Raw genomic sequence first — 25,574 nt, 5'->3', positions numbered from 1 at the left:
TGCCACTGCCATAAATCAGTTTAACACAAGGAAAAAGAGAGGAGATGGGGAATGAAGACGAAGATGTTTTGCAACAGAAAACGAGTTTTTGTTAATTTTTTTTTTTTTTTTATTAAAAGTATGGACGGGCGTCCATTGGAATGGACGCCCGTCCATAAATTATTTTTTATTTTAATTTTTAAAACAAATTAAGTTTGGACGAACGTCCCGTATTTGTGGACGCCCGTCCAGAATTAAGGGATGGCCGTCCACAACTTATGAACGGCCGTCCATAATGTTTTACAAATTTTTTTATTGTATTTTATTTATGGACGGGCGTCCTTTAAATGGGGACGTCCGTCCCTTGTATATGGCCGCCCGTCCATATAATATGGACGGGCGTCCATGTGAGTGAACGGCCGTCCAAATTTGATGGACGGCCGTTCACTATAAAAAAATTATAAAAAAATTCAGACGCGCGTTACACGTAGGCCGGTACAGAATTTCGGTGTAATTTTTTCGGTGTCCGTAGTGTTATTGATGTTAGATTAATATGTTTGGTTGAGAGGAATAGATTAGTAAATATGTTGTTTAAATTACTGAATTATCCTCTAATTAAATATTATTATAAAGATTATTTATAAACCCCTACATTTAAAAACTTAGCAAAAGCAACCCTGTAATAAAAGTTTGGAAAATCAATAATGCACCTCCACCAACCCAGCCACTATCGACCACCGGCAACCATTGCCAGTCGCCGATAGTTGGCAACCTAACGGCACACAGAAGGTCAAAAATGACCTCTGTGCAACGATATGGACATTTCCAACCAAAGATTTGGTCGAACCATTTTCCGGCTAGATCTGTTACGATCTGGCTATTTTCGACCAGATCTCTGGTCGGAAATGGCTATATCGGCGCACAACGTCCATTTTCGACCTTCCGTGCACCATTGCGGCGACGGTTGGTGGGGGTGACGGCTTGGGTGGGCTATAGTTTGTTTTGCATTCAAGGGTAATTTTGTCTAAAAAGTTAATTAATTGAGGTAAAATTGTAAAAACTAGATTCATGTAAATTGATTTTAAAACAAAGACTAAAAGGCATTATTGTTCAAAAATTTTATTATTAAGGGATAAAATTGTAACAAAAATAAGATAACAAAGTAATCTTAAAATACCTAAAAAAATGGAGATGGTCAAATTACCTAAAATATTATCAATAATAACTACTATTGTTATTGAAAGATTACCGAAATTTTATATTAATTGACAACCAAACGAAATAATCAAGTAATATAAAATAACATAACCTCAATAATCCTATAAAACCTCTTACCAAAACCCCTAAAGGTTATTTTATATGGGCTTTGATGTAGCTTTCAGTACCCGTACTTTTAAATCATGAAGACTTTTCAGTATCATATGAACTAGATTTAAGATGTAAAATCAAAACTCTCAATTTTCCTAATTTAGAAAAAAAAGATCCATCGTTTAAAAAGATAAAACTCCAAAATAGAAAAAGAAAATCAAACATTAACTGTGTTTGCTTTTATATATACAGAATATGATATTTTCTTACAATCACACAACAAAATGGTGGACTCTAATAAATAGATATAAATAAAATCCTTGAATTGATCTAAACTGGTACTGGAAAGCAGTATTTTGATTCATGCCGATGAGAGGTGTGGGAGAGGGTACACTTCAATCCAGCAGTGCTAACCAAGAACATTATAAAATATAACAACTGACGTTGAAACTGGTCTTTTGTAAAAATTTCTGAAGAACAATTATTTGATTAAAATTCTAATAGTTACAAGTATGATGTGTGAATGTACTTCATGTTAAGCTATTAATACCTATCAGAAGTATAAGAAGAATCAAAGACTGAATGGAAAAAAAGTGGGTTAAAAAGATAAAAACCATCTATGAACTGTTTTTCATAACTATTAGTATTGGTTCCTGAGATTGGTAAATCAGGAAGCTGAAAATTCATGTAAATTTTGTTATATAACTTTGCAACTGAGCCTTCCATCTGACATTAATATTATCCGAGAAAGGCAGATTTGTCCCTCTGAAATAACACCATGAAATGACAGGGGAACCACCAATTTTGAGATGTAGCTATATTCACTTACTCCCTTCAAGGCATAGCAGCCTGACCAATTTTCATGCATAGCTTGAGTGTTGCAAATACAATCTGAAAAATCCTTTCCAACCATGAATATTCAAGATCCAACCAAACCCTTGTAACGAGCATAGGACATAAGGGCTAAAAATGTCATTGCACAAAATATTCCTGTGACGATGACCACCTGCGGATATCAAAGAAAAATCATTCAATAATCTGACACAGAATTTAACTTTAAAATCAGCAGCTAAATTCACAAACTCAAAAAACTTTGCATACCCATTTAAACATGTATCCATGGTTATCATTCCAAGAATATGGGATATTCATGCCAAATATTCCACCTACTAATGAGTAGATGGATAAAGAGACAGTTCCTGAACTTAGAAAGAGCTCTAACTGCAGAATAAAGTGAGAAAAGATTAACAAAGGGAAAGTAAAGCTCAGCACTAACTGAACAGGATGAATACTGTATCTATTCAATAGGCAAGATTAAAGCACCTGAATCAGCTGATTACGATGATTATCCAGCTGCAAAAAGGATGTACAAGGTCAAATCTAAGCATGCACTACAAAATTGAAAATTTAGTTTTAAGCTTTCAATAATTTTTACCTGAATATTAATATAATCCTCAGTATCATCAATATACTCTCGCAGCTGCAAAAATATAAATTAAAGTTATCAAAAGCAATAGAGATGCAGAATGAGAATTTAGAATGTCTCTTTTTATCATAAATTCCTGGCTATTAAGCATCCCATATATAGCAGCTGCAGGCTTGAAAAGTTCACGTAATATTCTGCAGCTTTTCAACTTGTTTCCAAATAAGGGCAATCTTATATGCCAATTATTAATGTAATCAGGCATATGAATGAAAAATAACAGATAAACAATATGTATAGCTTTTGCCCACCCATGGGGGTGATTTGACACCTTAGAAGATATTGTATATTTTCAGTAATGTAAACTGTTCCCATCAAAAAAAGAAAAAAAAGAAAAACAATAACAGTATAAGGAATGAATACTGTGTGACATTCGCAATCAAAAAATGGTTTGTTCTGCAGTATGGTTTTCAACCATTCTTGGTTATGTAAATGCAAGATAATAGAACTAATCCAGATGCAATCCCAATCAACCACAGTGAACCCGAGGAGGTCTCCACATTATGCACCAATATAAACATATGACCACAAATCAACTGTGATTGAAATAAAAGTTCTGAAGAGAGAAACTAACGAATAAAGTAAACAAAAAAATCCACCTTACTTTATAATCAAGGGTGCCATCTATACTTCATATAAACAGAAGATTTTATAGAAACTGAAGGAAAATTGATACATGCAAATCAAAGTTGGTTACAGACTACAATACACTATCAATTTCCAGCTGCCAAATTTCTAGCGCTTTCTGTGCCTTAAAATTTACTGAAAATTATTTGTCACTTTGACAAATTATTAGAAGAGTGCATCTTTCATTTTATCCCCATGAATGTGTTCCTTTGTTTGTTAACATGCAACATGTGTGATCATGTTAAAAAAGAAAAATAAGTAAACAGATAATCAATATCTAAAAGGACAAAGACATACTAATCACCAAAACAAATAAATAAGATAAAAGCAAAAGAATGAACAGAAGCACACACCGTAGTTAATTTGTTCAAAGTGCTATCAATTTGCATAAAGTAAGCCTGCAAAACAGAGTTGCACCCTTTTTAGAATTTTGGATTTTAATATGAGAAATACAAAATAAATAAATCCTATAACCTCTAGTAACATTTCAAGCTCTCAACATCATTCATCCCACGAATGTAGCTATACTTGCTCTACTTGCTCTTGAAATCTTGAACTATGGTAGGGGATGTGAAACCAATTACAGGACCTGAAACACTACCAGGTGAAGATGGGCCAGCCAACTTTCTGAAAGTAAAGGTCAGCCATATCATCGTCATCATCAAGTAGTTGTAAGTTCATCTCTCACCTAAAAACAAGGACAGCCACAGGATTCATTCTTATCTATGTGGAAATTTTATCGGATTAATAATATCAGACACACAACAAAATTAATTTCCAGAAAGGTGGCACTGCTTGCTGGACAGCCTTCGACACTAAGTTTCAAGGGTGCAATTAATCAATACTGTAGTTTTTAATCAGCTCAACTTTGTCAAACTTTAGAAGGCTAAAAAGAAGTTATACTTTGTATGACAACAGGTAAAAAATAATATTTTCTCCAATTTGAAAATATTTCTAAAGATCAGACCAGTTTCCATGCCCCAATCTTTGTATGCCAACCTGTCTTGCCATTTATGATAGCAGTCTCAAATTTTAATTCTACATAATAAGAAATTGCTCATTTAATACAAATTCAATTTCTATGCTGCGTAGATTAATATCTAATTCTTTTTCCCACAAAATGTGGTGAGTGAGAACTTTATTTTCTGGAATAGATATCTCAAGGTCAACTTCAACACCAAAAAGAAAAAAAAAAATCCTCCTATTTGGGTAAAATATCAAAAAAGTATAACTTTCACACATTGATTACATTCAGATTCACCAACCCCATAGCATATCTCTGTAGGATAATATTTGTAACTTGCATTAAAGAATAACATTAAGCATTTAATGGAGCAAATACATAATGTTTTGCACACCAAAAGACACAACATTCATACCTTTTGAACAAGGGCAGTTAACCTTGTCATTGCACTCTTCAATTACGAACCCTGTCCAAATTACGGCTACTGATCTGCATGTTAATGCAGTCAGACAAACCAATTTATGGAATAGAAACAAGCAAAGATGGCTAAAAACAAACAAGGATCAAAAGCGGATATGGAAGCAAAAGATCGATGCTTTTCTTTCTTAAAATAAAGAGATCAAGATAAAACAAATTTCATGCCTAAGATAAGTTTAATTAAGCTTAACAGATTGAAAGCATGTATGCCCAACATGATTTACCAGTATTTCAATCGCTTCATGCATGAAAAAGAATTTGGAGCAAAACATTTCAATTAAATTGAAATGGAGGATCAATACTGAATGTGCATGTAACAATCATAAAAAATCCAGAAAGTGAAACTTGATTCCAAAGTTATATCCCGGTACCAATACATCCAACACAAAGATCTATTCACAAAACATTTGTTTATTCTGACAATTACCAACATCCTTGCCTGCACACACAACCTAACTAAACTATTCCACAAACACCTCTGCTAATTTCCCAAAACTAACTCTTTTTTCATCTGAATCTCCGAAGCCTTTGACCATGAACCAATTATTAAATTCGTAAATGGACGAACTACCAGTCTGTGTTTTACAATAAAGCTCTTAAACAGGGACTCGTAGTTGGGCATACACATATATTAGATGATATTCTAAAATCTAAACATGCAATGGCTCAACATGAGAGTAGGATAGAACTTTACGTGTAGTCTATAATCCAAATAATTAGAAAACTAGATCAAGTGAAACAAAGAGAAAAAAGAAGAACTAAAATTGAATCCCTAAACCTTTGACAAGCGCTGCTGACAACAGAAATCCTGAACACATAATTCTAGGCAAAATTGAGAAACTCTTATCTTCTTGACAAGGAATAAAGGGGAAAACACAGGTTATGCAGGTAGGCAAATAAATTAATTAGAAGAAGAAACAAAAGTACTGACCTTGGAGTAAGTTTCATCCAAAGCAGGATAAGCAGCAGTTTTAATTCTGTGGTACGGGCAGCTAAAAACTACAAATGGCTTCCAAAGCTACCTCCAGCGCTCGGAATTCAAATGGAGACTCTACATAGCGTAATCTAAATCATTCAGATTTCATTTTTAACTAATAGAAATTACTTGCTCTTTTATCGAAAAATCAAACTAAAAATAATTGAATTATATTACACCCATCTTCTACCAGCTTCAACTCATATGCCCTCCAGCATCTTCTTTCCCCTCTTCCTGCGTTCACGAATGGCATTCACAGGTGGAAGTCGCCTTTGAAGTTCCGCCACAACTGGAATCACGTTTTCATCCAATGGATTCGAAGCAATACCTATCAATATTACAAAACTTAGATTATACTATTACAAATACTACAGAGCAACACGAATAAATTCCAATAAAAATAGTAATTAATTTCCGCTTACCTCTTCAGAGGTGATAATTGCTTGATATGCTGCATAAACAGAAACAGAAACAACAATCTAATTAAATTAAAGAAACTGAACAAATACAGATTAAAAAAATAATCAAAATAAAATAAAATAAATAAATATGAAATTGAAAATCCGAACCTCCAAGTTCAAGACAATGGCTTTCTCACGACCGAGAATAGTGGAGGGATAGGAGAGCAAAGGATCGAGAATGCGAAGATCACGCGCGTGGATTTGGACGCGGTGCATGATAGCGTATTTGTCGACATCCAAAACGGTGCTCTGACCTGTACAGTCCAAAAGTATCCAACTCCGAGACGACTGCGTTTTCTTCTTCGCCGCAACAACCGCCTGTGGGTCCGCCGGCACCACGTACCCGTCTCGCCCCATCGTGTCTCTTAACCATCACCTTCACAAAACAATCACATCCCACTGAAACAAACTTACATAAATGATAAACCACCACTAAACAAAGAAAGAATCCTTAAAATTCATTTTACATTTTCTTTTTTTCCAATTTTCTCTTATTAATAATACAAATGCTACGGTGCGGATGGGATCATGTAATCTTTCTATAATCCCTTACGTGTCATGTTTGCATTGGGTGTATGACAAGCGAATCCCAAAATAGATTTGGCAGGCGGTGGGGTTGGACAGGAGCTGACTAGAGCCCACCTGACATGACTATTTCAAATATTTGGACCGCTTACCAAAAGTCAAATTTAAAAAGTACAAATGTTCTGAGTTTGTTTGATGTACAGGCAAAACAAAAGGGCGATCCTGATGGAGGTTTTTAGTGTTAGGTTTACATTGAGAACCATAACCGCTCTATTGGATTTTGTGTATCAATGAACAAGATTTCTTTTTCCATTTTATTCGATGCTATAAATATAACATCTATGTTCTATCCAAATAAACATATTATTATGTATTTAAAAGAAAAAAAATAAGATTTTTTTTTTTTTCTCATACTGAGAGAGTCCCACCATTTTTTCGTTTAATTGCACTATTTTTCTTTCATACGATAATTGTCTATTTAATTAGTATTGTGCAGTGGATTTCCCAATCATAAGATACGCGCCACCTGTCCACCGACAACTCTCATATCCAATGGTTAGGCTCTTTCCACGTGGCATTTCCCCAACCAAAGGCTTCTCTAGCAAGATTGACTGCCTCAAGTACATAGGTTGATTGTCTTAGGCATGGTTTTAAAACCTAGGCCTAGCTATTTCAACCGGTTAAATCGGAACCGGTGATTGAGTTAGGTCAGTTCGGCTAAAAAATCAAAATTTTCAAATAGATAGTTTGAATAGCGGTTGGATCAGATTTTTTGTTACGAGCCGTCGGTTCGACTGGCCAACTCGGTGACTTAACTAGGTCATTCCCTGGGTTGGGTTTTAAAACCTTGGTCTTAGGCACGACACATCTGACGCAAATCCTAATTATGGCAGATCATGCATGTAAATCACTTTGTAATCCCCAACTCTCAACCATTATCAGGCGAGAATATAAAAAGAGAAGTTGCTTTCATTTCAAGAGGATGAATTCATTCAACCACACAACATACAAGGAAAAAATGGTCAACTTAGGAAGAGAAAATGAGAGTATACCGAGAGCTCACCTCTATGTGCACTCATTTCTCTTGTGATTTTCCTGAATGTAAAGAGAAAATAAAACAATAAAATAAAAGTGAACGTAGGTTTTATCCTAACCATACACCCGTATGATTCAATCCTACCATGGTCAATAAAGTATTATAATAACAATCTAATATTATTTGATTATTTAGGGTTGAGTCGGTGGTGGAATCATGTGACGGTGCTCTGGTATTACATTAACATACAATCATATGATCCGTAACCAATGTTCAATTTTATAATATAATTTAGCAGAGGAAGAAGACAGACATTATAATAAGAAATTATTCGCAATTGGTTTTATTTGTTGGCTTTTGTTTGCTACCACTGGATGATAAGCATTTGATTAGGTAGTAAATCACAATCAAGAGATTTAATAGTGAATTAACTGCACCATATACATCGTTAATTAATCATCATTTGAGTCACTGTCAAAGTAGTATTGTCTTCTTTTTAACATATCCATTTAAGTATAAATTAATCTCGTTTTTCATTAATTAATTTTTTAGTATTGCAAAAAGGTAGTCATGAGAAGCAGTTAAGCGCAGTTGTTCTTTTGTTTTACTTAATTCACGCATAACCACTTCACCCGTCTCTACCTTTTTGTTTAGTTTTAAGTTAATGCATACGCAGATTGGTCAACTTTTTAATGATAATAAACCGAAAGCAAGAGAATATGTCATTTTCCATGACATCACATCATAAGTACATCAAGACCATGCCTATTTCAATTAAGAGTAACGTTACAGTTATTCACAGATGTGTACTGAATCTGTACACTGAATGACGTATCGATAGATATATACTAAATTTGTACACTGAATGACATAGTAAAATCTTGACCGTTGATTTATTATAAGTTAATATTAATCAATGATCAATATTTTATCATATCATTTGATACACAAATTTAATATACACCCGTCAATAACTATACCATTTTCCCTCAATTAAATCTAGGCTTCAACCCATCCTGTTAGCGCACTGAGAGTGAGTCCTGGAAACTCAAAACAAATTTATAAAGGGTTATTGCATCCCCTAAATATTTTTATAAGATCCAAATTTTTTATAATAAAAATTTTGATTTTCTATCTTACAAGTTTTTATATATTTTATTATTAATTATCTCTCATATCAAGTCTTTTTTCTATTTATTAAATCTAATTTAAAGAGTTATTTGAATATAAATTTTATTCTTTATATTTAGAAATTAACGAAGATACTATTTATTTATGTGAAATATGCTGTTTAAAATAAAGAGCATATTTCATATAAATATAGAGCATCTTCATTCATTTCTAAATATAAAGAATAAACTTTTTATTCAAATCTAATAAACTCTTTAAATTTAATAAAGATGTTAGAAAGATATTTAATGAGAGAGATAATTAATAAATAAAATACATAGAAACTTGTAATTTATTAATTTAAATTATGATAAATAGTAAAATTTGACTCTCTAGATGTGGAGAGTCAAACTCACTCTTTAATTTATATTTAAAAGATAAAGAGTCTTTTGGACTCTTGTTTTTATGGATAGACTCTTTATAATAAAGAGTTTTGGTCATATAAAAAGTCATTTGGAGATGCTCTTTATTTTGAAGAGTATCTTTTATGTAAATAAATAGCATTTTTATTATTTTTTAAATATAGAGAACATAATTTTTATTCAAATCCAATAGACTCTTTAAATTTAATGAAGATGCTCTTTATTTTTAAGACAGATACTTAATGAGAGAGATAATTCATATATAAAATGCATAGAAACTTGTAGTTTATTAATTAAAATTAGGATAGATAGTGAGATTTGACTCTCTAAATGTGAAGAGTCAAACTCACTCTTTAATTTATATTTTAAAGTTAAAGAGTCTGTTGGAGTCCTGTTTTTATAAATAGACTTTTTATAATAAAGAGTTTGGATCAGATAAAGAGTCATTTGGAGATGCTCTCAGAGAGTCAAATTTCATTTGGAGATGCTCTCAGAGAGTCAAATTTCACTCTCTATCATAATTTTAAATAATAAATTATAAATTTTTATGCATTTTATTTATGATTTATCTCTCATATTAAGTTTTTTTCTTGAAAAAAATATATTCTCTTTCTTAAAATTTAAAAAGTCTATTAAATTTAAATAAAAATTTTGTTTTTTATATTTAAAGATCAATAAAGTATTTTTTATTTATATAAAAAATGTTTTTTAAAATAAAGAGTACAATTCAATATGTTTTTACACGTGATAGGTAGCAGTGGTCTTGTAATATGTATCAATAACACCGTTGTAAAGTTTTTGGGTTGGGCTTATACAATTGGGTCCGGTTGACCCATCGGGTTTCATTGAAACCCGACCCACCCATTCATAATTTTTTTTTAAATTTTCTTTTTTCTTTTTGAAGTTTTGAACAATGAACTCTACGACCAAAATGGCTCTTCACCTGTCGCCGCCGGTCGATCAAACAGCCAACTAATCAACGGTTGCCGCCATTTCAGCTAACTACGCCGCCGCAAACGCATCACAATCTCTAAGCAGCATCGTGCGCCACATGCCGGCCACTAGCACGTCTCTAACGTCCGACGGCCAGCCGCCAGAAATTTGAAACCGCCAATTTTATGTACGTCTGATGCTAACTTGTATAAACCTTTAGGGCTTCAAATTAAGAGATATTAAAGTAAACCAAGAATTATAGTTCATGAAATTTGTAGTTTTAGCTTATATTTATTGCCGAATTTAAGCTGTTGCAGAATCAAGTGAGCACTCAATTGTTTTTTTTTTTTTTTGTTTTCTTCTTCTTCTAATCTGTGCTGTGAAATTACTTATTAGTAGTCGTTTCTTTTCTTGGATGCATTGAATGTGCGCATTTTTTTTTTGCCAATCTGAAGGATTCTCTCTGTAACTCCCTCTTCATTGTTGATAACCCTGTGCAAAACAGAAGTGGAAAGCTCACATTATGTTTGGTATTTCGTACGGAGAGCTCTTCCTCATTATCGGTGCCACTGCAGCTCTTGTTGGTATCCACTTTCGCTCCCCTTTTGTGACTTAATATAGAACAGAACTCAGAAACTTCAAACTATTCATTTCTCTTAGTATGATAGTTTAGAAAAACAATTAAATTAATAATATTACATTTTATCTTCTGACTTCAAATCATAACCAACCCATATCTATATATGTATACACTAGAAATTGGTTCCTTTGTTAGGTATTCTGGAAACATGATTTCAAACGAGTTTGACGTTTTATGTGTTGTAGGACCTAAAGACCTCCCCATAATTGCGAGAACAGCTGGTAGATTAGCTGGTCGAGCCATTGGATACGTTCAGTTAGCTCGTGGCCAATTTGATAATGTTATGCAACAGTCTCAAGCACGCCAGGTTCCTATTTTAACCCCTCTTTTTTGTTTTTGAATTAGTTCTTGTGTTCAATGGGAGTAACAGTTAGTTCTCTTTCGATGTTCCACTAAATGATGTTACTATACTGTGTTGTTTGTGGACAATGGAGATGACTTTTCTGTTTATCCTAGTGCACATTTATGTGCGATGTATAGTTATTAATTGAGTGTGTTGCAATTCAAAACTTGCGCAGAAGCCTTGTGAGGTTTCTCTCCTTTTAATGGTGTTTCTTTTTTCTTTTCTCCCCCTCTTTTTCACATTTATGGAAGTAGTCATATTTGTTTGTTTGGAAGGATTATATGTCCAACTCCATTCCCTTTGAACTCCTCTTACAGCTATATAGGGGAAATGATCTGCCTTGTGTTAAGTTTGGTTCCTTCCTGCTACCTTTGCTCTCATTTACCCCTTACCAAATTGAAGTTAGTAGAGATCTGAGTTGAGGCCATGTGCTGGGTGTGTTCGACATCCTGTAATTAGTTTCAGGAAATGTATTTCATCTTTTGTCATTCTTGTATCTTTTAGGTACAAAAAGAACTTCAAGATGCAATGCAACAGCTAGAGGCAATTCGTTATGAAATCAGAAGTGTTTCTCTTATTAACCCTGGTCCCTTGACTCGAAAGCTGATGGACAGTCCTCCAGAGCCTGCTTCTAATCATGATGGTAGGATTCACAGCCTTAACATTTCTTTACTTGCTGCTTATGTGTGTTTTATAATTCACTTGATTGCCTTTTCTGTTTGTCCTTGTTTATAGACAACGCTTCATCCCAAAAATGTGAAGTAGACTATCCATCAACAGGCACTGTGTTAAAGGTTTTTGAATCTTATGGATAACTAATTTTATTCCTCATAACAAAGCATACTTTTCATGTCCATAACACCGTTTACATGGACCTTTTAGGACCATAGGTTCAAACCATATGGCTCATTAGATTTACACAGCCAAGCAACTGCATTTGCAAGACTGGCTGAATCTGAAGCTGTGAAGAGTGGTTCTTTAAAGAGCATTGCAGAGAAAGAAAATTCTGAAGATGAAGCTGGTTTGTTTACTGTTCTTCCAGTATCAGCCGAAAGCACTGGCATGCTTCCAAATCGCAAGGGTAAAACATTTCTGTGATTTTATCTTCTAGTAAACACATGATCTTGGCAAGTTCTTGAAGGAAATGCCTTAATCTCTTATTTATTATTTTTTCTCTACTAGTGATAAAACTGAAAATTCTATGATAGAGTATGGTCTTGAAATTTTTTCCCACATTGCATGTTAATACTTTGGTGATTAAGATGACAAAATTCTTTAAATGATTTTTTTGACAAGCATGCATGGAAAATTATTGAAAGAATTTTCCTCTAGTTTGCATTTATCTTTAATAGCAAGCAAATGATATGGTGCAGAGAGTGCAAAAGGATCAGACATTTTGTTGGAAGCTGTACTTGAATCAGAGGTAGCGCATAATGCCAAAGATTTCTTTTCTCAGCCTGAGAATCAAATCCCGTGAATGAAAAGGTATTGCTCTGTAGTCTTTGTCTACCTTTGTACATCATTCTTTCCTCATTTCTGTTGATTAGAAGATGTATAAGAAACTGTTTGATAATTTTTTGTGAAGAGGTATAGATATTGGAGATCTTTGTAAGCTTAGTTAGTATAGTTTTGCTAGCAGTTTTTGGCATTGATTTACAGTTTATGTGATCAAAGAAACATTTTTAATTATCTCATGTTTGTGGTCTTATCCTTTTCTCTGGGTTTGTGTAAGCACATGCATCACTTGGAAAATATGTTGTGTCTGTGCATAATCAATACAGTATACTAATATAATAGTTTCTGCAGAATAATATACTCAGTATTTTTTGCTCGTGTTTCTATTTTATGTCACTAGATTACCATGGGACCGTTTTATTACATTGTTGGTTAAACTGGTATCTGGGTTTATTTTCTTCAGACACTGTATATATGTTTGGCCTAAATGGACGTGGTTCAGAATGATACAACTAAGGGGTAATTTAATGCCTCTGTTTCAGTTGGCTCAACTGCATCTTGGGGAAGCTATATGATCTTCAAGTGAATCTTCAATCATTCAGGGACTGACAAACAGTTCATTTCTGTATTGCTATGGGTAATTTTTATGGTTACATACCCATCTTTGTGGTCAAGATGATGCTTTCATATTAATTATGCAACTGTCTCTTTCAAATTTATAGTAATAAATCCAACAAACCCCACATTTGCTTCACTTGTTTAGTTTTGATTGTGTCAACAGCTATTTCATTCAAAACATTTTATCTTCCCCATTTTTTTTCCTGCAAAAAGGGTAAATGACTGTTGGTTATTCACACAGATGATGTAGATTTATGATGCTTCTGTTAGGATAAATAATCCCCTTTAGTTTTTTCACGCTATCATTGTTTGGACTGCCTTCAGATTTAGTTGTTCAACATGTCTATTGCAAAAAGTTTATTGGTGTTTTGATTGAATTGATTTAAAGTTTAATTGCTCCTTATATTTATAAAGAGAGCTATATAACGTTACTGTCATCTCTGAAGCCAGACAAATTGCTGCTAATATTCCTATTATGTAAAACAATTGTTGCTCATGGGCAAACAGGAAAAATAACATAATAATCACACTGTACTACATTTTAAGAATAGAACACTACTCTTATAAATAAATGTTTGGCCATAGTTGAACAAACTATACAACCTTATTAATACATTTCACAGAAATTTTAGTAAAATTGCAAGTTTTATTTTTGACCTTGAGTTTAGACAATCCAATTAAATATTTCTCTCATCTCAGCTATCACTTCATGGCTCTCCTATCTATCCTTGACGAGAGGTGCTACCATAGAATTGCTATTTTGATTCAGTTGCAGTATTATGTGTCAATCTCAGAGTAATCCAAAATACAAATTTTTGGCATTGCTGATCTACTTATAAATGATCCCTGGGATTTGGCCGTTCAGGCTGCACCCAATGGCCTTCTTGGTTTCTCACCAGTCCTTTGTTCTCACTTTGCCGCCATTTTGGTGGGATCAAGAAATGGTTCTTCAAGAAGTCAGTTTCTTTGTTCACCAATGCAATATCCCTTCTGCTGGTAAGCGCAAATCTTTGGCCCTTCCCATGGTACCTGTTCAATATGAGTCAAAAAGTGAATGATATATTATCATTGAAGACCTAACTTGCCCTTAACTTCCAGTAGTTGTGGCTTTTGTTGTGCAATGTGTCATGTCAAAAGAACTAGATTGCATAATAATGTAGTTTTTGAAATTGTTGATTCTGATTTGGAAGTTACCGCATTCATTTGTTTTTCCAGAATGACTGAGTGTATATAATGAAGATTCGATAACACAAGATCTGATTTAGTTCTGTATGTTTAGTGGGACATAACATATTTTCTCCTGCTATAGTTCCAATTGTTTGGTAGGCGGTAGCCTCGGAATTTTTTGTGGCTTTTAGGGACCCTAAAATTGATACCTAGCATTGTTGCTTTCTACATCTTAAATGCAATTCTATCCAATGCTTCTACAGTTGCACAGGGTTGCAGAACTTTTCTGGATATTAGGTTTACGTAAAATTGCTTACTCTGGTGGGCCAAAGAAGTACTTAAGTGACGAATAATGATGAGCATGCTTAAATGCTTCTATTGCTTGTGGTGTGACATACTGACCTGAGTAGCTTGGTTCAGTGATGGGATTGATTTTCTAAATGCTAAAGAGGGACATACTAACCTATCAAGTAGATGAAGAAGAGCTTCCAAATTATGGAAGCAACCCAAGTCACTTGTCTCTTTCAGGAAGGGGGAGTCCTTGTGATCCAGAGCAACCTCCACCCCAACATGCGAGTAAAGCCACAGAGACATTTCGCCTAGTTTTTGAAGTGCCGGTGGTATGCGTTCGTTAAAAAATATCCCAGGTGCATGTGGTACCTTGTCATGAATGTTCACCACTCTCAATATTTTCACCCCAAGTTCTTCAAGCCGCTCCTTGAACCTGATATTCCCAACTCTTGGACCTGAGAATGAGAAGACACATGTAGGTACAATCTTCCCACTGTCCATGACGTCTATCCCAGTCTCTGCTATGTCATATGCACTCAGTATTGCTAGTGCACTTCCTAGACTGTGACCTGTGATTGTTATGCTCAAATTCTCATCCTTGTATTGCTGTATTAATCTCTTGACTTTGCTAAAATTTGTTCTCTTGCTGAGTTTTTGCAGAACCGGCAACTTTTATTCTTGTTTGTGTAGAGATCAAGGAACCCGGACTCTACTCTGACCCTTGGATCTGGACAAGGGATCTTTTTCAATGAAATTGGCCTTAGAAAGTACATAAAGTCTTCAATCCACTCCAGCCTTGTCATCGTGCCCCTCCAAGCAATGGTTATATCCCTCCGTCCAAGATGTGCTGACATTTTATCATTTGATACTGCAACATAGCCAATCCAATTCGCTGTTTGACTCCATGCTTCAGGACATACTGATCTCTGGAAAAGGTCTGGAAGATTGATGTTACCTGAAGCATAGAGGTAAGAGGTTACTTCATACCCATGTTGCATGAGACCAAGACACTCAAAAAACTTGGCAGGCGTAAATTTGCAACTGCCACAGTACTTGGANTTCTATTTTATGATCAATTTTTTCATTTAAATGATATAATTTGTAATAGATTTCCAAAATATAAAACTTAGAAAATAAAATTTAAAAAAAAAAGAAAGAAACTAATAAAGAACCCTCCAAAAAAAGATCAAATGGTATTTGTGTTTGTTTGAGGTACAGAAGGATATGAGATATGAAAATTTTTCAAGTTGAGAAACAATAAGTAATTTTGATAATTATCATCAATTTTATTTACTTATAAAATTATGTATTCTAATTGAGTTAACTTTCTTTTAATGTTTTTCACTTTTTTGTAATTGTAAATATAAAACTTTGAAATAAATATATGTATAAGGAAGAAGAATAATTTATTTTTTTATGATAATTATATTCTTACTTAAAATAGAAGGTGGGACCTTTTAAATTTAGTACCACTTATGATTATAATTTTTTTATTTTCATAAAATAAACTATTAATGAATGTTAATAATAAGGTATACTGAAGCAGTGAAGCTAGGTTATAAAATATTAATATTTTTGTTATGAATCATGGTTACTGGCGGATCCATGATTTTGTTGAGCGGGGCTTCGACGGTTTTATCATTATTTGCCAAACAACTAGTTAAAACTTAAAAAAAAAAAAAAAAAAATCAAACCTAAAACAAAGAAAATAATACTATATCAAGAATATGAGAGAAAAGAATGCAATAATACAATAATCCCTATTTGAATAAATCTATAAGAAGAATTTTTTTGAGTAAATGTGTTGAGTAAACTTTGAGCAAAACCTTCTTTTAATTTTAAATTTTGGCTTCCAAAGATTATAATATAAATTTTTCATAACTTTGATTAGACTTAACCTAAGTTAAAGTCAACCAAAACTTAAGTTAAGTCATTGTTACGTTGACTTTTAATATAAATTTATAAAAAAAAAAAAAGGAATTTCCTTGATATAAATATAGTTAGTAACTCAAATTTCATTAATAATTTTGAGCTGCTGATCAGTGACGTTTGAAATGTAAGAAAGTGATGGGTGAAGGGTGAATAATAACGTTCTTTAAAATATATTTAAAGTTTTAATTTGAGAAAGCAGGTTCATTCTTAGATACAAAACACAAAATAAACTTATAAGATTTATGTCTTTCTCTCTCAAATTAGAATAAAAAACCTTAAAAAAAAAAACATGATTCAATCATAAAATAAACTAAATTGAAATAAGCAATATACATACCTAAAATCGATAAAGGAGAATATGAAGCTAATTATGATACCTTGAATAGTGAAAGCTTCAATAATTTTAATTTTCAAAAATTTTAAAAGCTAATAGCATGAGAAAAAGAATGAGAGAGTAAATAATTTCGGGAATAAACTCATAAAAAGTAGATGGGGTCGTGGAGAAAAAGAGTAGAAACAATTTTAAATTTTTAATATAATGTGAGCTTGAAATATATATATTAATAACAAGTTTTTTGTGGACTTAAATATATGTATATTAGTTCTCATTTTTTAACGATTTGAAAGTGAGTCTCGATATATATATTAATACTGTAATAATTTTTTGTGGGTTAATATATTAGTAATTTTATTTTAAAACCTATCCTCAAAGGGTTGGATCCGCCCTTTTGATGGCAATAACACTACGGACACCGAAAAAATTACACCGAAATTTTGTACCGGCCTACGTGTAACGCGCGTCTGAATTTTTTCATAATTTTTTTATAGTGAACGGTCGTCCATCAAATTTGGACGGCCGTTCACTCACATGGACGCCCGTCGTCCATATTATATGGACGGGCGTCCATATACAAGGGACGGGCGTCCATATACAAGGGACGGGCGTCCCCATTTAAAGGACGCCCGTCCATAAATAAAATATAATAAAAAAATTTGTAAAATATTATGGACGGCCGTTCATAGGTTGTGGACGGCCGTCCCTTAATTTTGGACAGGCGTCCACAAATACGGGACGTCCGTCCAAACTTAATTTGTTTTAAAAAATAAAATAAAAAATTTGGACGCCCGTCCATAAATTATGGACGGGCGTCCCTTAATTTGGACGAGCGTCCATTCCAATGGACGCCCGTCCATACTTTTACTAAAAAAAAAAAAAATTTTAACAAAAACTCGTTTTCTGTTGCAAAACATCTTCGTCTTCATTCCCCATCTCCTCTCTTTTTCTTCTGTCTTCATTGCCAATTGTGCAGTCCATTTCATTGCCTCAAATAATGACTGTGGTGTCTCTCTTTTTCTTCATCTTCATTGCCAGGGTGCAGTCCATTCTCTCTCCATCTAGATATACATGCACCAGTAACACCAAGTCAAAATTGGGTTGGTTTTTCTCCCAAAACTTCCGAGTTTACCTCATATCATTTCAATCTTCTCATGACCTTAGGTTTATAAGATCAGCTTTGAAAACAATCCTTAATCAGTTAAAACCTAACCTCCAGTGCATTTGATGAATTGTTGACAAAACCCATATGTTCCCAAAATATAAAACTTGAACTTTGATAATGAAATCCATGGTGTCAACCAAAATCTGTCTAATTGCATCAGCGTTCCCACCAATGATTATGCTAATAGACAAGTAACTGCAACTGGACACATTAAACCTCTTAGTCCTCAAATTATTCGTAAGTAATAAATAAAACACTCTATTGCATTTATTGAGATAGAGAAGCGAATTCAGATGAAAAAATACCTTCTAACACTTGTGTAAATGGGTCAAACTGAGACTGATCAAAAGCGGGTCGCTCTAGACACCCTTGGAGAACCAAACCTATTCTTCAAACGCACAAGAAAACCCTCCTTTCTTGTGTGGACCTTTGAAAGGATAGGAAGTCGAAGCAGAAGTAGGAGGAATAAGAGAGAGGTTTGTTAAGCCAAAAGATGCCACGCCATAAATCAGTTTAACACAAGGAAAAGAGAGGAGATGGAATGAACGAAGATGTTTTGCAACAGAAAACGGTTTTTGTTAAATTTTTTTTTTTTTATTAAAAGTATGGACGGCGTCCATTGGAATGGACGCCCGTCCAAATAAGGACGCCCGTCCATAATTTATGGCGGGCGTCCAAATTTTTTATTTTATTTTTTAAAACAAATTAGTTTGGACGGCGTCCCGTATTTGTGAACGCCCGTCCAAAATTAAGGGACGGCCGTTCCACACCTATGAACGGCCGTCCATAATGTTTTACAAATTTTTTTATTGTATTTTATTTATGGACGGGCGTCCTTTAAATGGGGACGCCCGTCCCTTGTATATGGACGCCCGTCCATATAATATGGACGGGCGTCCATGTGAGTGAACCACCGTCCAATTTGATGGACGACCGTTCACTATAAAAAAATTATGAAAATATTCAGACGCGTGTTACACGTAGGCCGTACAGATTTCGGTGTAATTTTTTCGGTGTCCGTAGCGTTATTGCTTTTGATGGACAGAAGATGCTAAAATAATTACTATATAAGTTTTCAATATTTTTATTTACTTCACTTAATCAGTATATGGTAAGTCATGTTTTTGATTATTTAAAATAAATTATAGTTTAGTTAAGTTTTTTTTTGGTAAATTACATCAATTTATTAATTAGATGAATTTGTTAACATACAAATCCGTTGTGAAAATATATTTTTGATTTCAAAATCAAATAATATTAGTTAAAAGCGATCATCTGAGGAAGTTAAATTAGATAACTATTTTTAATCAATTTCACACAAAAAAGAAAAAAACCTCATTTACGTGGACAATTGACTCAGAAATTACCAAGCATAAAACGAAATTGGTTCGGGATGTTGTTTGGCACGTGCCACACCATTAGCAATCTAATGTTGTCAATTGTCAAAATGGGAAGGGAAAACAACAGCCCATACCGACACCGTTTTTGCCTTTTTAACTACACCACACCACCCACCAGAGCCACGACCATTCAGCACTCAGCATTCATCGAATTTCCACCTCTAGAGTCTAGACTATATTTGTTACGAAACGGTGTCGGTGTCCCCATTTTATAAATTCATTATTCATCCCCACATTCTTCTCTGCAAAAATAAAACAAAAAATCCCCTAATTTTCCCTCTCTTTTTTCCGTTTTTTCCTTTTCCTTTTATTTTATTTTTTGTATTTTTATTTGTTTTCTTCTTTTAATTTCTTTTCCCGATCTCTGACGTTGTAAGTTTTCCGTCAATCCGATTTTCGCATAATCCGATTCAGATCGATCGGATCGGACCCTAAAATGGCGGCATCGAGACGATTGCGAGACCTTCAATCGCAGCCAGGCAACAAGATCTGCGTGGATTGCTCCCAAAAGAATCCGCAATGGGCGTCGGTTTCGTACGGCGTGTTCATGTGCTTAGAGTGCTCCGGCAAGCACCGTGGCTTAGGTGTCCACATCTCCTTCGTCCGATCCGTTACTATGGACTCGTGGTCCGAGATCCAGATCAAGAAGATGGAATCTGGAGGCAACGAACGGCTCAACGCGTTTCTCGCACAGTACGGGATCCCTAAAGAAACCGATATTGTAACTAAGTACAATACCAATGCGGCTAGCATTTATCGTGACAAAATTCAAGCTCTAGCTGAGGGGCGCTCATGGCGGGACCCACCCGTGGTCAAGGAGACCCTCAAAGGTGGAAGTAAGAAACCTCCGCTGGCGCAAAGCGCCGGTGGTGGTGGTAGTAATGGTAGTTTTGGCAATAATGGAGGGTGGGATAATTGGGACAACGATGATTTTAAATCTTCGACTGATATGAGGAGAAACCAATCCGTTTCGGATTTTAGAGGTGGAAATGGAGGAACGGGTGGCGTGCCCGTGAGGTCCAAATCAACTCAAGATATTTACACACGTGCGCAGTTGGAGGCGTCTGCAGCTAACAAGGAAGGCTTTTTCTCGCGAAAATTGGCCGAGAATGAGTCCCGACCCGAGGGGATTCCGCCTTCGCAAGGAGGGAAGTATGTCGGGTTCGGATCCAGCCCGGCGCCTCCACAGAGGAATAACAATTCACAGGGGGATGTTCTCTCTACTTTTTCTCAGGTGATTTGATTGGGATTAGTGATATTTATCACGTAGTTTTATTTTTGGTTTGACTTAAATTGATTGGTTGTTTCTTTGTGTTTGTATTTGGGATTGACAGGGGTTTGGTAGGTTATCTTTGGTCGCAGCCTCTGCTGCCCAGTCGGCTGCTAATGTTGTTCAGGCAGGAACGAAGGAGCTTAGTTCGAAGGTAATTTGGATATTGATTTTGAATGTTAAAAAATTTGGTGTAGCTATTCCTGATTTCCTGAAACCTGTGATATTATCTCTTTGGTATTGTCTTTGTTTTGATTGTTGTGTCGAAAATTATGATGTGCATTTCTTGTTATATCATGCACATGGGCAAATAAATAGGTTGATGAACTTTGCATTGTATATCTTTTGGTGCCCTAATGCAATGACAGGTTGTTGAACTCTGTAGTTATTAATATTCTTATTGTAGGAGGAATTTTTATAATATTATTATGCTGTTTGCGTAGTGCAGATATAATGATCTGACAATATTACTGCCTTTCTGAATAATTTTTGTTGATAGCCTAGTGATGATTTCGATATAAGCTGACAACCATCTGGTACTCTCCCGTAAAATAGTCTTTAGAAAGTTGGAATTTTGATTTTGGTTTATTTGCATAGAATCTATGGTTTTAAATTACATTATTGAAAAAAAAAGCCAGTTGACGGTTGGCTGGGGCCAGGGAGAACCCCGGTTGTATTGAGAAAATAAGCTGTCATTATTGTAACTGAAGCTTAGTTTTCTGACACCATGGTAGCTCATTGTACAAATTTGTATCTAGTTGTGTGTGGCTTATATGGCAGCACAACTTTCCATTTCTCCCTCATTGTCTCAAGTTCAGATTTGATAGATTTTACTTGTGATAAACTTTGTTTTTCTGTGCGTAGTTTATTCCCTATGATCTAGATCTATTTGTGTTTTAGAACTTTTGTCTTGTGTAATTAAAGTCAGACATTAGCTGTAGCCTCCATTATATTGTATATCTTAGTGTTGGAGTGTCATCAGTATTCATTATAGGGGTCATTTGAGCACATAATAGACATTAATGAAAAGGGAAGGGGATTTCAATCTGACTATGACTATGAAATGGCGGTGTAAATTTTTGAGCGCTCTTTCTCTTCTGTTCATGAAGGGAACTTTCAGAGTTATTGTGAACTTAAAATTTCAGCTTTTATGATACGCCAGCTGCAAAGGAGTATATCTGTGGTAGAAATTCACTTTTGGGGCTGTTATATTTTTGTGAACGATACAGTCATGCTTTTTTAAGATATGACTTATGCAATTGCTGTTAATAGTTTACAACCTTCATCTTTTAGGAATTATTTAAGTTTCTAGGTTGTTCTGTCTTAAATAATTTTTTTATTAGTTTGTGAAAGCTTCCCTCACATGCGGTAGACCTTATATCTTTATGGTTATTTGTAGCTTTTAGTTTCTTTCCTTTTTTTTTTTTTTTTTTTTTTTTGATAGGAAACATAGAACTTAATAGAAACAAGTGTTAGTCCTTCCCTGTAGAGCTTAGCTTTTCAAATCATGGAGGCTGGAAGGAATTGATGATAAGAAAGATCATCAATAAGCTAATTGAAGAAAGATTTACTGGAAAATCCACCAAAGACTCAAGCTTCCACATTCTTAAAATCTTTCAATCTATTTAGAGAAACATTTTCAAGAATTCAAGATAATTCATCTGTCTACCAAATATGAAAATTTCTGTAAAATTTAAAATTCCAATCTGAAACCATATAATATAGAGAATCAACCACTTTATTTTCAATAGATACAAAATGTGTACTGAACTATCTATAGAGACATAGAAACATTTTGCATACAAGAAGTTCTCCACCCAACCATCCTCTGAAAACCTTCTTACTACCGTACTAGAATTCCAACAGGTCACTTTAGAAGAACCCAGGTAGTTCGAGGGCCAACATGCAACAGTACACTAATTTTTTTTTGCCTAAAACTTCACTTTATTCTCTTGAGAATTAATACCTAGAAGACCTACAATTGATTGCATTATTGGACATAATCTTTCCTGTCTATGTTGCTTAATTTTCTGCACTTCATTAACAGCATATTTGTACTGTTGTAGCTATAGCTATCATTTAAACGTGCTATCTGTGTGCTAGTTTTTTGTAAGAATTGCTTCACTTGAAATCAGATAAGGTGTTCGAATTAAAATATTTGTTGTAGGTGAAGGACGGTGGCTATGATCACAAAGTCAATGAAACTGTCACTGTTGTCACTGCAAAGACAACCGAGATTGGACAGAGGACATGGGGAATTATGAAGGGGGTCATGGCAATGGCTTCGCAGAAGGTTGAGGAGTACACTAAAGATGGCATGAATTGGAATAATGATAACTGGCAACGAAATGAAAGTGACAAAAATGGATTTTATCAGGAGTTTAACAGGGATAACAAAGGATGGAATTCTCCTGCTGGAGGAGGGCAGTCCTCATCTGGTGGGCACCAGAATTCTTATAGCTCAAGTTCTTGGGATGATTGGGACCAAAAAGACAGCAAGAAGGAAGATGTGGCTAAGAATAACAATGATGGTTGGGCTGGCTGGGATGATGCAAAAGATGATGGATATGATAATTTCTATCAAAGTGCATCTGATAAGAAAGCTGTGGGTCACAATGGGAAATCAGATGGTACATGGACAGGAGGAGGCTTTCTCTAGGGTTAGTGTGATTTGTTTTTTGTTTCTTTTAAATGATCCTGAGATGCCTGTTTTGCATATTGGCCTTATCATGATCATCTGTCTGACATAGTGTTAATAAATTTTATGATTGGTCTGCCAGGTCAAATCATTTTGGCAAAGCCCTTTATGCAGAATTGGTAATTAGTTATGAAAATTGCTGGCAGGCGAGCTAGGATGATGTGAAAGATGGTGTTTATGACAATTTCTTCCAGGTACAGCTGAATGTTTTCAGTAACAAAATGGATCTAAAATGGATGTGGGGATGCTTTTGGTAAGTTTAGTATATTTTTATAGCTACTCTTTTCTTTTCTCTATTCTCTTGTTTCAGAATTTACATGAAGTTCTGTTTTGGAAGTAGTTCATATATGTACAACTATGATCGTGGGTTTGATTGCCCCATATCAAAAGAGGACCGCTGTTTGTGAGTGTAACATTATTTGTGACTTTGAAAATTCAAAGTTGTTTTGGATCTGTAATGGCTAGTGAATTATTTTTCATTCATGTTTGTTCCGTGCTTAACATTGATTTTCCCACAATAATCTCATTCTTTTGGGTCAGATTTTTGATCCGATCATTGTATTATGTTGCTTGTAAAATTACATTTTTAGCGATTAATGATGTACTTATGGAGTTGAGACTAATTTCCGGACTGATTGCCAGTGGAGTTTAGTGTATGTCCACTGTGTCAGTTCTAGTGACTTCAATCCCAGAAATGGCCATGCTCGTTTCATAATGATTCCGAGCATCATTAAAGATCCTTGTACCATAAAAACCCTAATTCCAAAAGATTTGTCAAATTTTCATTTGGCGTTGGATGCTTGATACATTTATTAACAAAATAGAGGATATTACTACCAATGTTTTAAAAACTGACTTGGGGCAAAACTTGGCAATTTGGTTGGGTCCCTGGTCGGCTGGTTGAACCAATTCAACTGGTCGGGTCAATCGTGATGTTATTATGCTGATGTCAGCATGATGACATCAACATAAAAAATTCCAAGATCCAGATTAAAATTTCTTGAAAGAAATTCTTTAACAAAGCATCATCAAACATCAATATAATCACTGTTACAACTGATTTATGGTTCAAAATAACAGAATTCATAAGGAAATCACATAGTAATTAATAATTTAATACAGATTTTAGCAAAAAAATGGTCTTCTTCATCCAATGATCTTTAATCTATCCTCAATCAAACTTTGGGCTTGATGTCGATGGAAAGAAAAATAGGGAAAAACCGGTTGAAAAATCGGTTTACCAAATAAAAGGGAGGGTTTAATGTTTGACCCGATTCTATAGTATCATCGGTCCAACCCTGGGTGAAACTATCTCTCCGTTTTTTATGCTTGCCTGGCCTGGCTCAAAAGCCAGATTGCGGTGGAACTGGTTCAACCGGCCAGGTTGAATTGGGTTTTCAAACCATAATTGCTATGCTCCAAGAAATGAACTTCTTGGTTCCCCGCAATCATACTCAACTCTAAAACTCACTCATAGGATTATCCTTGCATGAATGGTCTTGTCCGAAATCATTTTGGAGACATTAGTTTGATTTCCGTCAGCCTTTTGTTGTTGTTGGATCATGCGTACCGATGATAAAATGCAATAGTCTGATGAAGCCAAAATTTTTCCAATCGGTCCTAGCTCCACGTTCTCGACCTCATTGTCGACAAGTTTTGCCTCCATATTTGATGGGAACCTACCTTTCCCTACTAAAACAAGTTCATAATCCCTACTTTCATCAACTTCTCTTGGTACACCACTGACTCCTGCCAAACATAGGTATTTTGGAATTATTTTTTCGGTATATTTCGTTTAGTAAATATATATAGCTTACATACAACTATTCTAGGATCTTAACTAATCTTGGCTATGATTGAGGTTGATTCACAATTATGAGTGTTGATGCGTGATTTTGACACCAGCTAAACGCACGTGTGAAATGCTGAGTTGACCCAGAGAACACACGCAAATGGGGGT

General features: G+C 34.6%; 2 protein-coding genes and 2 pseudogenes across 4 annotated transcripts; 2 read left to right on the top strand and 2 right to left on the bottom strand.

The window, feature by feature from the left end:
- Nucleotides 1-1,739: 1,739 nt before the first annotated feature.
- LOC116116177 lies at nucleotides 1,740-6,729 on the bottom strand (annotated as a pseudogene).
- A 3,565-nt stretch (nucleotides 6,730-10,294) lies between these two features.
- LOC116116164 (sec-independent protein translocase protein TatB-like) lies at nucleotides 10,295-13,493 on the top strand. 2 transcript variants are annotated; one of them, XM_031402260.1, is made up of 8 exons: nucleotides 10,295-10,488; nucleotides 10,807-10,885; nucleotides 11,127-11,248; nucleotides 11,789-11,927; nucleotides 12,020-12,078; nucleotides 12,167-12,365; nucleotides 12,658-12,769; nucleotides 13,282-13,493. In XM_031402260.1, the coding sequence occupies exons 2-7, from the start codon at nucleotides 10,825-10,827 to the stop codon at nucleotides 12,759-12,761; spliced, it is 684 nt and encodes a 227-aa protein (XP_031258120.1). In that variant the 5' UTR covers nucleotides 10,295-10,488; nucleotides 10,807-10,824; the 3' UTR covers nucleotides 12,762-12,769; nucleotides 13,282-13,493. The 2 variants fall into 2 exon arrangements, with proteins under 2 accessions (XP_031258120.1, XP_031258119.1); XM_031402259.1 differs by having other exon boundaries at nucleotides 13,203-13,493.
- Nucleotides 13,494-13,819: 326 nt separating this feature from the next.
- LOC116116170 lies at nucleotides 13,820-18,062 on the bottom strand (annotated as a pseudogene).
- A 1,721-nt stretch (nucleotides 18,063-19,783) lies between these two features.
- Nucleotides 19,784-24,101, top strand: LOC116116163 (probable ADP-ribosylation factor GTPase-activating protein AGD6). 2 transcript variants are annotated; one of them, XM_031402258.1, is made up of 4 exons: nucleotides 19,784-20,880; nucleotides 20,981-21,070; nucleotides 23,084-23,576; nucleotides 23,761-24,101. In XM_031402258.1, exons 1-3 carry the CDS (start codon nucleotides 20,083-20,085, stop codon nucleotides 23,573-23,575), a joined length of 1,380 nt encoding a protein of 459 aa, XP_031258118.1. In that variant the 5' UTR covers nucleotides 19,784-20,082; the 3' UTR covers nucleotide 23,576; nucleotides 23,761-24,101. The 2 variants fall into 2 exon arrangements, with proteins under 2 accessions (XP_031258118.1, XP_031258117.1); XM_031402257.1 differs by having other exon boundaries at nucleotides 23,697-24,101.
- The last annotated feature ends 1,473 nt before the right edge of the window (nucleotides 24,102-25,574 follow it).

The sequence above is a fragment of the Pistacia vera genome, unplaced genomic scaffold, assembly GCF_008641045.1.
Source record: "Pistacia vera cultivar Batoury unplaced genomic scaffold, PisVer_v2 Contig763, whole genome shotgun sequence".
NCBI classification, from domain to species: Eukaryota; Viridiplantae; Streptophyta; class Magnoliopsida; order Sapindales; family Anacardiaceae; genus Pistacia; species Pistacia vera.
Note: the sequence above shows the minus strand (reverse complement) of the source record. Positions and strands in the feature narration are given on the sequence as shown.

Bases quoted from the DNA above. Each gene is read 5' to 3' on its own strand.
- LOC116116164 (XM_031402260.1), top strand. From the start codon at position 10,825: ATGTTTGGTATTTCGTACGGAGAGCTCTTCCTCATTATCGGTGCCACT. The intron at 12,079-12,166 runs GTTTTTGAATCT...TGGACCTTTTAG, and splicing joins CAACAGGCACTGTGTTAAAG to GACCATAGGTTCAAACCATA. The intron at 12,366-12,657 runs GTAAAACATTTC...GATATGGTGCAG, and splicing joins CATGCTTCCAAATCGCAAGG to AGAGTGCAAAAGGATCAGAC.
- LOC116116163 (XM_031402258.1), top strand. From the start codon at position 20,083: ATGGCGGCATCGAGACGATTGCGAGACCTTCAATCGCAGCCAGGCAAC. The intron at 20,881-20,980 runs GTGATTTGATTG...TGGGATTGACAG, and splicing joins TTCTCTCTACTTTTTCTCAG to GGGTTTGGTAGGTTATCTTT. The intron at 21,071-23,083 runs GTAATTTGGATA...TATTTGTTGTAG, and splicing joins CGAAGGAGCTTAGTTCGAAG to GTGAAGGACGGTGGCTATGA.